General features: G+C 47.9%; 1 protein-coding gene across 1 annotated transcript; it reads right to left on the bottom strand.

Annotated features, from left to right (window-relative positions):
* Window positions 1–2,648: 2,648 nt before the first annotated feature.
* On the bottom strand, window positions 2,649–6,073 carry POLR2G (RNA polymerase II subunit G). The gene is made up of 8 exons (XM_019713884.3): window positions 5,935–6,073; window positions 5,695–5,804; window positions 4,291–4,450; window positions 3,666–3,716; window positions 3,496–3,561; window positions 3,321–3,392; window positions 3,086–3,119; window positions 2,649–2,868 (listed from the first exon to the last, which is right to left on the bottom strand). Exons 1-8 carry the CDS (start codon window positions 5,944–5,946, stop codon window positions 2,855–2,857), a joined length of 519 nt encoding a protein of 172 aa, XP_019569443.1. The 5' UTR covers window positions 5,947–6,073; the 3' UTR covers window positions 2,649–2,854.
* Window positions 6,074–13,610: the final 7,537 nt, after the last annotated feature.

The raw sequence follows: 13,610 nt of genomic DNA, 5'->3' as shown, positions 1-13,610 counted from the left end.
AACACCACCTAAGGAGACTGTGACCCTTGCTGCATCTCTTCCATATTCAGAATGGTATTTGGAGTCCTTTCAGTACTGTGCTTGAACACTGGTTTGTTTGTCCACCTATGCATGAAGGGAAGGATCTCTGAGGTCCTGAGTCTACGATTAGCAGGACCTGGGTTGTTGGCAGATCTCTTTAAGGTATCATTGGTGTGGACAGACACTGGAAAACTTGGAGGTATGAAACAATGAAGGCCCAGGGGCCTGTGGGATATAGTGAAACTGTTTTCAAGCTGTCTGGGGCTCATTTGGCCCCATCCTGAGTGGAGGCAGGGGCCAGGGAAAGCAGTAGTGAGACCCACATGGCCACATATGGGAAAAAAGTGGCTCTTTCTCCCCAGCCACCCAGTGCTGGACAAGAGCTATGATTGCTTTGGAGTCAGACTGACAGTTTAGGAAAACTTCAAAGCTCCACTATTCACTAGCTGGGTGACTTTAAGCATATTAGATCATCTCTCTGACCTTTTTTTATCAGCTATAGAATGGGATAACAGAACCTATTTCATGGAGCTATTGTGAAAATTCAGTAATGTGTATGAAGGATTTAGCATGTTACCAGGCAGGTACTCCTGTTACTATCAGCCTGTGATCTCGTTAAGACCTCTTTAACTCCCGTAGTACCAAACCTTAAAAGATCAGAAGAGTTCTAGAAACCATTTCTAGGCCATGTCCATTTAGTCCTTTCCCCACAATGCCAGCCTTCTTGGTGGGTGCCACACTCTGCATCCTCACCAGCACCCACATGCTTACGTTCCATGAGCTGCTTCTCTGTCCATCAGTCCCCTCCTTCTAGGTCTGTTGTTACTTCTGGGTTATCTCTGACACAATTTACAGCTGGGTGGATCCATTTGAGAACTTGGGAAGAATTTTACTCTCAGTGAGACACATGGTGTTTAGGATTTAGGGAAAATCCCTACAACCTGTGTATAGTGAAGTGGTTTCACAACTTTAACACTGTTTCCACTAGAAAATTCATTGCAAATCCAGCACAGAAACCTTCCTGGATTCAACAAACTTGGAAAACCTGGCACAGTGCCGAGAGCTGGAGATACAAAAATGAAAGGGATACATGTATATCTACAATTATCTCAATAAAATTGAAACTTTACATAATAAAAAATGAAAAGGGAGACAATAACAATGTTTTGTGACCCACTACAGAGGTACGAATGGAACAGCGTCTATCGGTCCAGGAGTGGTGAAGGTGAGGGGAAGTGAACCATATTCCTACAGTGTTCTAGGTGCTATTCTGGATGCTTCCTCTGAGGGTTTCTGGACCTTGGCACAACTGACATTTGAGGCCAGATAATTCTTTGTTGTGGGGATATGTCCTATACACTGTAGGATGTTTAGCAGCATCCCTGGCCTCTGTCCACTAGGAGACAAATGTACCTCCCCACCCACTTGTGACATCCAAAAATGTCATTGCCAAATGTTCCCTGGGGGCCAAAATCACCCGAGTTGATAATCACTGCTTTATATGTATTATATAGTAGTGATTATATTTAACAGTTGAATGCCTATCATGGGCCAGGCTCTATGCCAGACACTTGCACATACAGTAAGCCCTCACTTAACGCCATTGACAGGTTCTGTGACTTTAAGCAAAATGATATATAACGAAACCAATTTTACCACAGGCTAATTGATATAAACAAGACTTAAGTTGCTCAGGTATCTCATCAATGTTATAATGAAACAGCACCAAACGAAATGACATTATTCAACAACCTGCTGTGTGATCATTGACAGTGGCAGCAACCATCCAAAGAGGGTCATGTGACCATTTTACAATGAGAAAACATAAATCATCCAGCTAGGACTGAAACCAGTTCTGTAGCAATCCAAATACCAAGCTTTCTATTACACAGTCCTGCTTCCCAAGGAAGTCAAGAAAAGCTGAGAAAAAATATATATATATGGCTGAGATTTGATAGATTAGTAGGCAGCAAGCAGATAGGCTGGGAAAGGATACTCCAAGGTAGATAAATAGTATTGTAATGGCATAGTGTGAGGGAGGGTAGTATGTTTGTTTAATCTAATTGTCATTTCCTTTATTTTTGTTGTCACCTTAATGAAATAATGAGCCCTTTCACACCTTCAGGTCAGTTTAGTATAGTGATTGATCAGCACATAAAGCCCTCTGTTGTTTTTGTACCCATCCTAGAAAGGGCTGTGTTGGGACCCCACAGTCTGTTATCACTATCTTCTTGTTTACCTCTCCATGCCTGCTGTCTCCTCTCCCCAGCTATATTCTTGGTTATTTTTAAGGGTGGGGGAAGGGAAAATACTAAAAAACTAGATTGGCACTCTGAGTGGCTCTAATGATAGTATCATATGCTGGAAGCCAAAGACCCCGCATTAATGCCTTCCCTTCAATGAGGACAAATTTAGACCTTGGCAAAGGGTTAGTCAGATACCCTCGGTAGCTGAGGCCAGTTGAAGCATCAGGCCAAAAACAAAGAAGGGCTAACGAGCAACTGCACCCCAGCCTTTTAACACGTTGTGTACGGATCATGAGAATCTTCACGAGGGATTTAAACCCCACCGTACGCAACGTGTTAAGAAATAGTTGTTCTTACCAAAGAAAGGAGATAACACTACCATGAGAACCAAGGACCTTTTATGGTTAGAACACACAGTCAAAATCTGCAAGTGGCTGCTAAGCTGCAAGAAAAGCCAGATGTCTTCTGGGACAAGGAACCTTCTTTGCCTCCCCCACAGCAGTCAGACTGGGCCTCCGGACAAAATGGGAAGTGTGACAGTCACACCTCCTAGATAAGGACCAAACCAGGTAGGGAGGCCCTGGTGTTCAGCTCACAAGCCCTGGGAGAACAGGAAAAGCACATCAGTTAAACTCAGAGCTGGGGGCAGCTATAACTGCACACTTCCCATCCCAAGGGCCACATGTCCTGGATCTTCCAAGCAGATAGAATGAGGGGTTCCTTCATCTGTGACTCAGGCATTAAATCCCATCTCCACCCCGGCCCCCACACAACCCTTCCCCAGGCAACAACCCTGGCATGTATGATCAGGCACTCACCCAAGTAATCATCCATCAGGGAGCCGATAGCAAACTGTAGGAAGGAAGGTAAAAAGGAAATGAAGCCTAAGCCAGCACAGAACTATCCTCTAAGCCCCAGCCCCAGGCCTTCTGCCCACCCATCCGCTCCTCCTGGCAGAAGAGGAGCGCAGAACATCCAGGAACTCTGGGTGGTAAGAAATGAACAGCTCCCAGCTCTGCCTGGTACAGTCAGGGAGGCAGGCAAGAGACTCACAATGTCATTCTTATCCACACGGGTCCCCACAATCTTCAAGCGGATCTCATCATCCTGCTGAATCACAATGTCCTGGGAGATGGGAACAGTGTACTCAGACACCCGACAGCCAATACTCTCCCTCCAAGCAGCTAATTCCCTCCTCCCTCTCACTGACTTCTTCCTACCCACTCACCTCATCCACTGTCTTGTAACATGGTGGGTTGGAGTTAGGATCAAACTCCATCTCTGATGGGATGGACTTGAAAGGAAAATGATACTGGGTCAGCACTTTAAATGGACGCTCCAATAGATGGTCATGAATGAGTGTCTCTCCTTAGCCCGACCCAGAATGCCCAGACTTACATGTCGAGAGATGAAGCAGGACATAGGTCCAATTTCTGTGAAGAGTCCAACCTAGAAGGAAAATGAGTGACCCTTGCTCTTTCTTTTGTCGCCCAAAGTCTTCTAAGCTTCCCACCTGTATCTGATTTCTAATCATATTCTCCATGTTTGAAACCACTCTGAATTATAGCATTTGTTTTCATTTCTCTTTTTTCAAGTTTCATTTTAAGTTAAGCAAATATGGTGAAGTAGTAAAGAGCTAAGACCTGGGACTCCTGTCAAATCCTGTCAGTCCAGGATTTGAACACTTGGTGGTCATGTGACACCGGCCACTAGATTTCTCTAAGCTTAAGCTTCTACAAAAAGGGATAAAAGCACCCACCTTATAGAGTCACTGTAAGGCTTTATACATGACCTGGCCTGCAATAACTACTCAATCAACAGAGGCTACTATTGTTATGACTATTAATATGGACTTACATGCCCTGAGTGAGGCAGGGCGAAAAAATTATACCTTTTGACAGGTGAGGGAACTGAAACACAAAAAGATGACTTAGCCAAGGATACAGACTTAGCAAGCGGAGTTGGGACCTGTCCCACACCTTCTGAGAGATCATCCCCCTGCCTCCTCTATCTATTGTCTCACCTTGTTGACCTGAGTGACAACAGCGTCCACAACTTCCCCTTTAAAGGGCCGGAAAACAATGGCCTTGTACTTAACTGGATAAAGGACAAAACCTCGGCCTGGCTGGATCACACCAGCACCGATATTGTCGATGGTGGTGACAGCAATTACAAAGCCATACCTGTGAGGAAGATGAGAAAAAAAGGTACTGTATGTGGAAGAGCTTCTAAAACCACCTGCAGGGGCAGACAAGGGGGGGGGCGGGTTCAGTTGGTTAGAACGCAAGCTCTGGGCAACGGGGCAGCCGGTTGGATTCCCACATGTTCCCACATGGGCCAGCGAGCTGCGCCCTCCGCAACTAGAATGAAGTCAATGAGCTGCTGCTCAGCTCCCGGGTGGCCAGATGGCTCAGTTGGTTGGAGCACATCCTCTCAACCACAAGGTTGCCAGTTCAACTCCTCGACTCCTGCAAGGGATGGTGGGCTGTGCCCCCTGCAACTAACAACAGCAACTGGACCTGGAGCAGAGCTGCGCCCTCCACAATTAAGATTCAAAGGACGACAGCTTGACTTGGAAAAGTCCTGGAAGTACATACTGTTCCTCAATAAAAAAAAAAATAAATAAATACATAAATAAAACCATCTGCAACAAGACTCAGTGAACCTGGGGGTAGCGGGCCAGTACAAAGAGGAAACAGATGGCACCCCTGACGCTAGAGAGCCTAATGACCAAGAAGGAAGACAGGACGATCAGTATATATAACGCCAAACACTGCTCTTATAATTTCACAATACATGTTCAATAAGGCTGCAGTCCTTGAGCTAAGAGACCTCAGTCTTTGAGATCCTCAGAATCACCTGGGAAGAACTTATTAAAATGCAGATTCCCAAGCCTGTCCCCAGAGTCTCGATTCTGCAGGGAGGGGATGAGCCTCAGGAGCTTTCATGTTCAAGAGATACCCCAGGTTATTCTGATGATGGCGGCCCACCACAGTGTGAGCGACCTCTGTGCGTAGCCCAGAGATGTGTCATGCCAGTCCCTGGGCATGGAGATAGAAAAAACCAGGAGACTCAGAGACAGGGAGCAGACACAGGAACAATGATTAGACTGTGGGCTCCATGACGGCTGGCCTCATTCTATATCGTTCCCAGGGCCCAACACAGGACCTGGCACACAGCAGGAGCTTTAGAAACGTGTGCGGAGTAAATGAATGACCAATCTAAGCTGAGGGAAGTAAGTCTTGAGATCCAGCTTTACAGAGGGGGCCATGGGAACCCAAAACAGGAAGCAACAGACTGCCTGGGGCGCCTACGAGTGTGTGAGAGGGTTCCCCAGAGTAAACGGCAGGACCTTGCAGAATGAGTGGGAGTTGGGGAGGGGTTGCCTTGTGCGCATAGATCAGGTGGCACAGAGCACGGCACTCACTTGCCGGTGCAGGTCCCCTCTACCTCCGTAAAGAGCTTCTGTTTCACCGTGTTGAGCAGGTTGGGGCCGAAGTAGCGCGGGTGCAGCAGGATCTCGTGCTCCAGGGATATCTGCGGGGAAAGTGGCATGGAGACCAGGCAAGGCGCAACAGGAAGATGCGGCAAGAAGCGGCCACTCTTCCCGGCGCCCCCTTCGTCCTCTCTCGACCCTGCCCTCGCCGCCACCCCGTGCCCTGCTCACATGGTAGAACATCTTCCCGGAGAAGAGAGGAGAGCAGCCGAGTCCACACCTTCGCGGGAGGCGGTGTCTCCAGCTCAACCGGAAACACAAGCTTTCGCCGCAACCCCGCTTCCCCACCAGAGGGAGCTAAGAGGGCGGGACTCCGCCCTTTCCACGGACCCGATTGGGCCTCACTGTCGTGGGCGGGGAATCCAGGAAGCCCCGGCTCTCCATCCCGCCCGCCAGCGATCAAAATCCGCTCTCGTAAATTAACAGTCCCTGGCCCAGAATACATGCTCAATAAGTACTTTTAAACGGAATTAATTAATGAAAGGTGGCATAAATAAAGCGCTTTAGCAGAGTGCATTCATTTACCACTCCAGGTAGATGGTATCAAAATTGAGTTAAATTGGACACCCAGCTGGGGTCAGAATTACTTGCATGGAGGGGTTGCGGGGTGGTGGGGAGCACATTGTAATTGGAGTCAGAATTCTTAGTAATAAATACTTAAAACTGATCACTTCCTAATCATTTTACCACAGTTTGCTATTGTCAATGCTCTTGAGGTTATTTATACCTATTTTGTCTGTGTGGTGTAAATATTATATAATTGTATATGTAGGTATGAGTTCCAGCTGCTCTGATGTCCTCACTAGCACTTGGTATTGTCAGCAGTTTGCTTGTTCATTTGTTTATTTAGCGATCCTAATGACTGTGTAGTATCTCATTGTGGTTTTAGTTTTCATTTCCGTAATGTCTAATGACGGTTGAACATCTTTTCATGTGCATATTTGCCAAGAGTGATCGTTTCAAAACTGAAATCAAATCATGTCACTCCCCTACTTAGAACCCAATGGCTACCCAGAGCATTAGAATAAAATCACTGTGACCTACCAGGCAGGGGCCAGATCCAGCCAACTCCTTTTTCTGCCTCTGTTTCTTTTGCTTTCTCCACTCCAGCCACATTGCCCTCCTCTTCCACCTCAGGACCTACGCACTTGCTATTTCTCCTGCCTAAAATGCTCTTAGCTCTGATACCCACCTGCTGGGGGCAGAGGGGGGCTCCTTCTCATCCTTCAGGTATAAGCTCAGTATCACCACCACCAAGAAGCCTTCCATGACTACCCTGACTCAAGTAGCCACACCCCAGTCATTCCTTTATTGTATTGCCTTGTTTCATTTTCTTCCTTGAACTTAGTCTTATTTGGACTCATCTTATTCATTTAGATATGTGTATATTGCCTGTTTCCCCTCAAGAAGGGCAGGTGTTAATCTATATTCATAATGCCTAGAACAGTACCTGGCACACAACAGGTGCTCACTATCTATTCACATCTCTGAGTCAATTTCTAGCACCTAACAGAGCACTCTACAAATAATGGAGTTTAACGAGGGTGGGTTGATTGAACCTCATTCTAATAATGAACCTATTACTATCTCTTCGAGCTCCCCAGGCATGGGTTGGCCATGATAAACTCTCCCCTAGCCCTGATCCCTTTGCTTGCTAAGCTTCAGGATCAGAGACAAAGGTCGTGTGAATCCAGCCTCCAGTGGGACTATAGTGGTATGACTCCCCTACCTATGGCTCCGTGGGTGTTCCTTTTTGGCCTAGCCACATCCTGCGTTCTTATGTGGGGAGTGGGAACTGAGACCCCGCAGGCCGCCCCGCATTACAAATGGCCATCAGCTATAACAAGTGAGCCATTGGCCAGTAATATAACTACAGTGGCTACGCTAGCAGAAAATGGGGGCTAGCAAGAAGATGGTGGCTGAGCGAGCAGGAGCGGATTGCAGTTAGCATGGTGGAGTGTGGATTGAGGATTCTGTGGCTCCTGCCTCCTGTGTCTCCAACCCAGCTGCCAGTGAGACTATAGTGATATGACTGCCCTACTTATGGCTCTGTGGGTGTTCCTTTTTGGCCTCACTATGTCCTGCGTTCTTGTGCGGGGAGCAGGACTGGAGACCCCGCCTGCCGCCCTGCATGACACATGGCCCACCGAGCAGGGTACAGTGCCCCAAAGCTCTCCGAAAGACAGTGGAGCAGTTTGTGTGTATAAACACTCAGTCTCAGGAAGACCAGGAGGAGCAGATGCTGGAGAGCTGGAACCCTGTGGAGAGGTGGAAAGACGTGGACGGTTCCACAACCAGCGTAGGCTGGAGAAAGCGAAGGCCATTGTGGCCCTGTGGGCTGGGAAGTGCTTGCTGAGGCAGCCTGGATGCAGGACTTGTAATCCCAGGAGGAAACGTTTGCTGAGTCATCCGTGGGAGATGAGGGTGAGGTCAAGGTCGTCTCTCACCCCCAGGAGAGCTGTGGGGACAGAGCCCCAGAGAGCAGTTTCCAGGCTCTCGGCCTCACGTGGAAAGGTGCTGGCTCAGGTAGTAAATGGCCATCAACTGTGATTGGATGGCCATCAGCTGTGGCTAGTTGGCCGTCAGCTGTAACCAGTGAGCCATTGGCCACTAATATAACTGCTGTAGCTACACTAGCAGTAAATGGGGGCTAGCAAGAAGATGGTGGCTGAGCTAGCAAGCATGGATTTCAGTTAGCATGGCAGATTGCAGCTCGCAAGTGGGGTCGGTTGGTTGGCAGAAAAGCAGATGGCGGGTTGTGGATGGTTTGGCTCTGCTTCCTGTGTCTCTGGCCCAGCTGCCAGCGAGAGTATGGTGGTGAGGCTCCCCTGTCTGTGGCTCCGTGGGTGTTCCTTTTTGGCCTCACCATGTCCTGAGCTCTTGTGTGGGGAGTAGGAGCTGAGACCCCGCAGGCTGCCCCGCATGACGACAGCCCTGGCGAATGACTATGGACTATGGGGAATTGCCTTCCATCCCTAATTTAATGGGCTGCTTGACTGTTTGCTTGGGAACATACCACCAGGTAGTGGAACTGGCGGATATTTTGCTTTTGTGTCTTGACTGTCCGCCATCGAGAATATGTAAGCACCTTGACTGTGGGTCGCTGTTGTTCCAGCACGGTGCCCTGAGAGCCCTGGCTGAGTCCAGGAAGTCTGGCTGTGCCCAGGGAGAGTGGCGGTGCCGAGAGCCCTGGCTGAGTTCAGGAAGTCTGGCTGTGCCCAGGGAGAGTGACAGTACCCTGAGAACCCTGGCTGAGCCCAGGAAGTCTGGCTGTGCCCAGAGAGAATGGCGGTGCCCTGAGAGGCCCTGGCTGTGTCCAGGAAGTCGGGCTGTGCCCAGAGAGAGTGGTGGTGCCCTGAGAGGCCCTGGCTGTGCCTGCAGAGGCTGGTGGTACCCTAAGAAGCCCAGGAAGTCTGGCTGTGCCCAGAAGGACTGGTGGTGCCCTGAGAAACCCTGGCTGTGCCCAGAGAGTCTGGCTGTGTCCAGGATATTGCATTCACCTCCAGGCTCCTCACACAGGGCCCCTCACGGAAGACGCTTGTCGCATAGATTGTGAGGCGACACCCTGTAGAGGTGGAGTGTGGGGACAGAGCCAGGAGTGCAGTTTCCAGGCTCTAGGCCTCACCTGGAAAGGTGCTCACTCAGGTAACAAATGGCCATCAACTGTAACCAGTGAGCCATTGGCCACTAATATAACTGCTGTGGCTACGCTAGCAGAAAATGGGGGCTAGCAAGAAGATGGTGGCTGAGCAAGCAGGAGCGGATTGCAGTTAGCACGGCGGAGTGTGGATTGAGGATTCTGTGGCTCCTGTCTCCTGTGTCTCCAACCCAGCTGCTAGTGAGACTATAGTGATATGACTCCCTTACTTATGGCTCTGTGGGTATTCCTTTTTGGCCTCAAAATATCCTGCGTTCTTATGTGGGGAGCAGGACTGGAGACCCTGCATGACTCCCTGCATGACAGAGACCTAGCAGGACCATCAGCTCTAATGCGTCTTTTGGAGTAAAAATTAGTATAAGACCGGTATTATATTAATTATATTATGTTATGTTATATCCGGTTTTGTATTAAAATAAGACCAGGTCTTATATTAATTTTTGCTCCAAAAGACGCATTAGAGCTGATGGTCTGGCTCTGTCTTCTTTTCAGGGAAACACAATAGCTGGAAGCCTAGCTGTGGCTGTGGTTGTAACACTTACATGTGGCCTCTTTGCATGGCCTGGGCTTCCTCCCAGCATCATCGCTAGGTTCTAAGATCGAGTGTCCCAAGAGGACCAAGCACAAGCTGTATCCCCTTTTATGATTGAGCCTCAGAAGTCACATACGTAGCATCACATCTCACTCGAGGTCGCAATCCCTCCCAGACTCAAGGCGAGAGACCTTACCCTAGAAAAGGAGCGACGATGTCATATTTTAAAAAGAGCATGTGGGAAGCCAGATCTTGTCAGGGCCATCTTGGAAAATACAACCTTCTGCAAGAATAGAGTCTTGTCAGCCTAGATACTAGTAGAGAGGACCGCTTGTGGTGACGTCTGTCATCTGTTTCCCAAAGATTCACAAACAAGCAGCAGGTCTGGCCCCTGGAGGATAATCTCTGAGCAAGGATCATGCATCCCAACTGCCCCTCTTCCTGGTTCTGGACTCCTTCTGCCCACCAGTTCTTCCAATGGCTAGGATAAGCCTATGCCTCATCGAGTCTGAATCCTCTGGCCATGGGTACTACAACAACTCTGAGGACCATGTTGGGGACACTCTAGAAAGACAGATGTTCAAAGTGGTTAGGGGTGTGTCTACGAAGATACACCAAGATTCAAACTCAGCTCTGCCTTGTATTCACTGTGTGGACTTGAGCAAGTTACTTACCCAAACTGAGTGTCAGTCTCTTCTTCTGTCTAATGGGGATAAGAAAGGCTATTATGGAATTAGAAATTATATCTTTAGCATACTGCTAGCACTTACCAAATGCTAAATAAATGGTAGGTCCTTTTTTAACTTCTACTAAAACACAGACACATAGAAGCAAAAATTTTCATTCTTTTTCCTTGGGTGAAACTTACTGCTATAAGAAATTTCTTCTATTTTAGCTTTAAATTTCACATACAGTTTTGTTTGTTTTTAGGAAAGTCAGCTGATGTTTTATTGCTTTGTGGGGAGGGGGGTGCTCAGGAGCTCTTGGTGGGGGGGGGCCTGCTTCCTCTTCAGCATGGCTTCTGGCTGTGCAGGAGGAGGTGGCCAGCTTTTGCTGGCCAGATCTCCACTTCATGACGACTGTCTCAGTTTTGCCATAGGTGCTGGCTCCATGACCCCCATGTTGTGCTGAATCAGCCTGTTGTACCTATCAGAAGCAGATGCGGGCTTTCAGATTATTGGGTTCGGTGCTGTAAGTCTGCTTGTTCCTTTTGACCAGGAAGCTGGAGCAGTTGTGTACAACTATCCATTGCAGATAAGCAGATATGGCAACAGCTCCTCTTGCTGCAGTGGCCAGAGATAAAAAGCTCACACACAGTTTGTCATGTGCTATAATCTACCTATACTAGCTTAATACCTCTATTCCCTGAATAAAAACTTTTCTCTAAAAAAAATATCTGATTGAATGATGCTTAGAAAGACGTGTCCTGGTACCCTGTAGCTCTGTGTACTCCAGGATGGGAATATGTGTATCCCAGCTTTGAGAAGCAAAGCCACCAAGTTGTGCCCTGCTTAATTAATGGTGCTCTTGGGGTAAGAGAGGCCAAAATCTAGCACATACTTGATTTATTAAGCTGTGGTGGCCAGTAGTCTGCATTGGCCAGAGGGAATGACTTTTTCCGATTTGCACAGAGGTTAGAAGAACTGTAACTTTAAATATCTAGATACAGTGTGCACGGTAATTCCAAGTGTGCCAAGCATACAGTCTTTGTGCCCAAACTCGGGCTCATCTTCATTCTGATCCCTTCTGCACCTATAGAAACATGATTGCTTATGCTTCCCACACAACCTATGCTCCTCACTGCTTGGCAACTGCACCAGCCCTCTTCCCTACAGAAGGTTTTCCTTCCAGTCCCCCAACTTTAAATACCATCTCTATGCTGATGACACACCCAGTATATATCTCCAGCCCCAACGTTTTCCTTAATCTTCAGGTTCACAAGTCTAACTGGCTAAGGGGACTCTCTCTACATAAAGGGTCAGAAACAGGACTCTCAATTTTTCTCGCCATTGTCCCCATCTCAAAATGGTTCTTTCAGCCACACCATTGCTCATGCGAAATGTCTAGCCATACTTACTTTTTAAAATTATTTTGTCTCTGATCTCCTATCTTAATTTTAGAAAATTCTGTTGACCCAGAACTTTTCTCTAGCTCTACCACCATTATCCTTGTGTGGCCACCATAATTTCTTGTGGGACCATTTCCATAGCTTCCTCCCTGCTCTTACTTTGATGCCCTGTGGTCCCTTCTCCACAGAGTAGCCAGGATAAGCCTTTAAAAACAAGAATCATATCAGAGCATTTCCCTGCTTAAAACCCATCAATGGTTTCCCGGTACACTCAGAATAAAATGCAAACTCTGAGGCCAATGAAATTCCATGTCTAGCCACCTGTGAGAGACTAGATTTTCCTTACATAATCAAAACAATATCTCATAATAGCTTGAAAACAGAAGCAGATGTGAGAATCAGCTGTTTTCTATAAAGCCAGACATTAAAAAAAAATTTGGAAAAATGAAAAATAATGCCACTATTTTCACTACACATTTTTTGGTTTCAGAAAATATAGTAATTTTTCATAAAAAATGAAAATGTTACTTGTATTAGTCTTAATTCCTATACAATAAATATTGTATGGCTTGGAAGAATATCTTGAAGAGGTAGGGTCTGAAGCGAAGCTGAGGCCACTGTGGCCTGTATGTCTCTAGTACAAAGATGGAAAGTAGATGAACTGCCCCTAATTCTGGTAAGGTCTGATTGTAGAGCTTGGCTGTGGAACAAAGTGGAGATGTCCAATGTGGTGGGGGAAGGGGTGAGCAGGGGGTGCAGGGCACCGAATTACTCCTCTGGTAACCCTGTCAACACATTGCCCTGGTCAGGGAAGAGGCAGGTTATCACTGCCTCCCAACCTACAGCCCTTTCCTCCAAAGATTTCTTCAGAAGTAGCCATGCTCTTTATTCTCCTGTCCTGCAGTATGTTAGGGCCTTGAGCCCACGTCCTCTCTTCCTATCAGCACCTGCTCAGTATGCTCCACACACAGAGGACACTCCAAACTCTTCATTGTAAGCTGACTACAGAGGCTACGGACTCGACGACAGCATGCACGCAACTGCTAGTTCTCTGCCACCACCATTACTGAGTCAGGAGCCTGAACCATCAGATTGGAGGGAGTGAAGCAGTAGGGCACCTTGGAATTTTTGAGGGTGTAAGGAACCTTCAAGAGACAACTGCAGTTCAGAGAGGTGTAGCTATTGCCCACGGTTACAGCAGAGCAGGGTCTAAAATCCCGGCCTCCTGAGTACCACACCAGGTTGCTGGTTCTCTTTATCCCGGTCACCTTACAGCGGACGCGACGTGCTGTACGTTAAGATACAACACTGCGAGGCGGAGTGCCTCGTGTCTCGTCGCGAGGGCGTCGCGCTCTGCTCCCTGGAGTGCGGTCCTTGCCCTCCTACCGCTTCAGGTAGATGGATAAGCTCAGCCAATCCAGAGGGCTCTGTGGCAAAAGAGGCGGGAGGAGGAGGAAAAGTTTAGGACAGGAGTTCCATCCAATCCGGCATCTAACTGCCTGAGCGACGGCCACCAGCACCCACTTAGAGACGCCGCTTAAAGGGGAAGGCTAGTTAGTGGACAGTGAACCAATCCGTGACAAAGGAAG

The sequence above is a fragment of the Rhinolophus sinicus genome, chromosome 14 (genome assembly GCF_057876585.1).
Source record: "Rhinolophus sinicus isolate RSI-liver-muscle chromosome 14, RSI-T2T, whole genome shotgun sequence".
Taxonomy (NCBI): Eukaryota; Metazoa; Chordata; class Mammalia; order Chiroptera; family Rhinolophidae; genus Rhinolophus; species Rhinolophus sinicus.
This window is presented reverse-complemented; position numbering and strand designations above follow the sequence as displayed.

What these genes read in the sequence shown, in the direction of transcription:
- POLR2G (XM_019713884.3), bottom strand. An exon ending in GAGGGGACCTGCACCGGCAA is followed by an intron (nt 4,451 to 5,694) that starts GTGAGTGCCGTG and finishes TCTTCCTCACAG; the next exon opens with GTATGGCTTTGTAATTGCTG. An exon ending in CCTGCTTCATCTCTCGACAT is followed by an intron (nt 3,562 to 3,665) that starts GTAAGTCTGGGC and finishes TTTCCTTTCAAG; the next exon opens with TCCATCCCATCAGAGATGGA.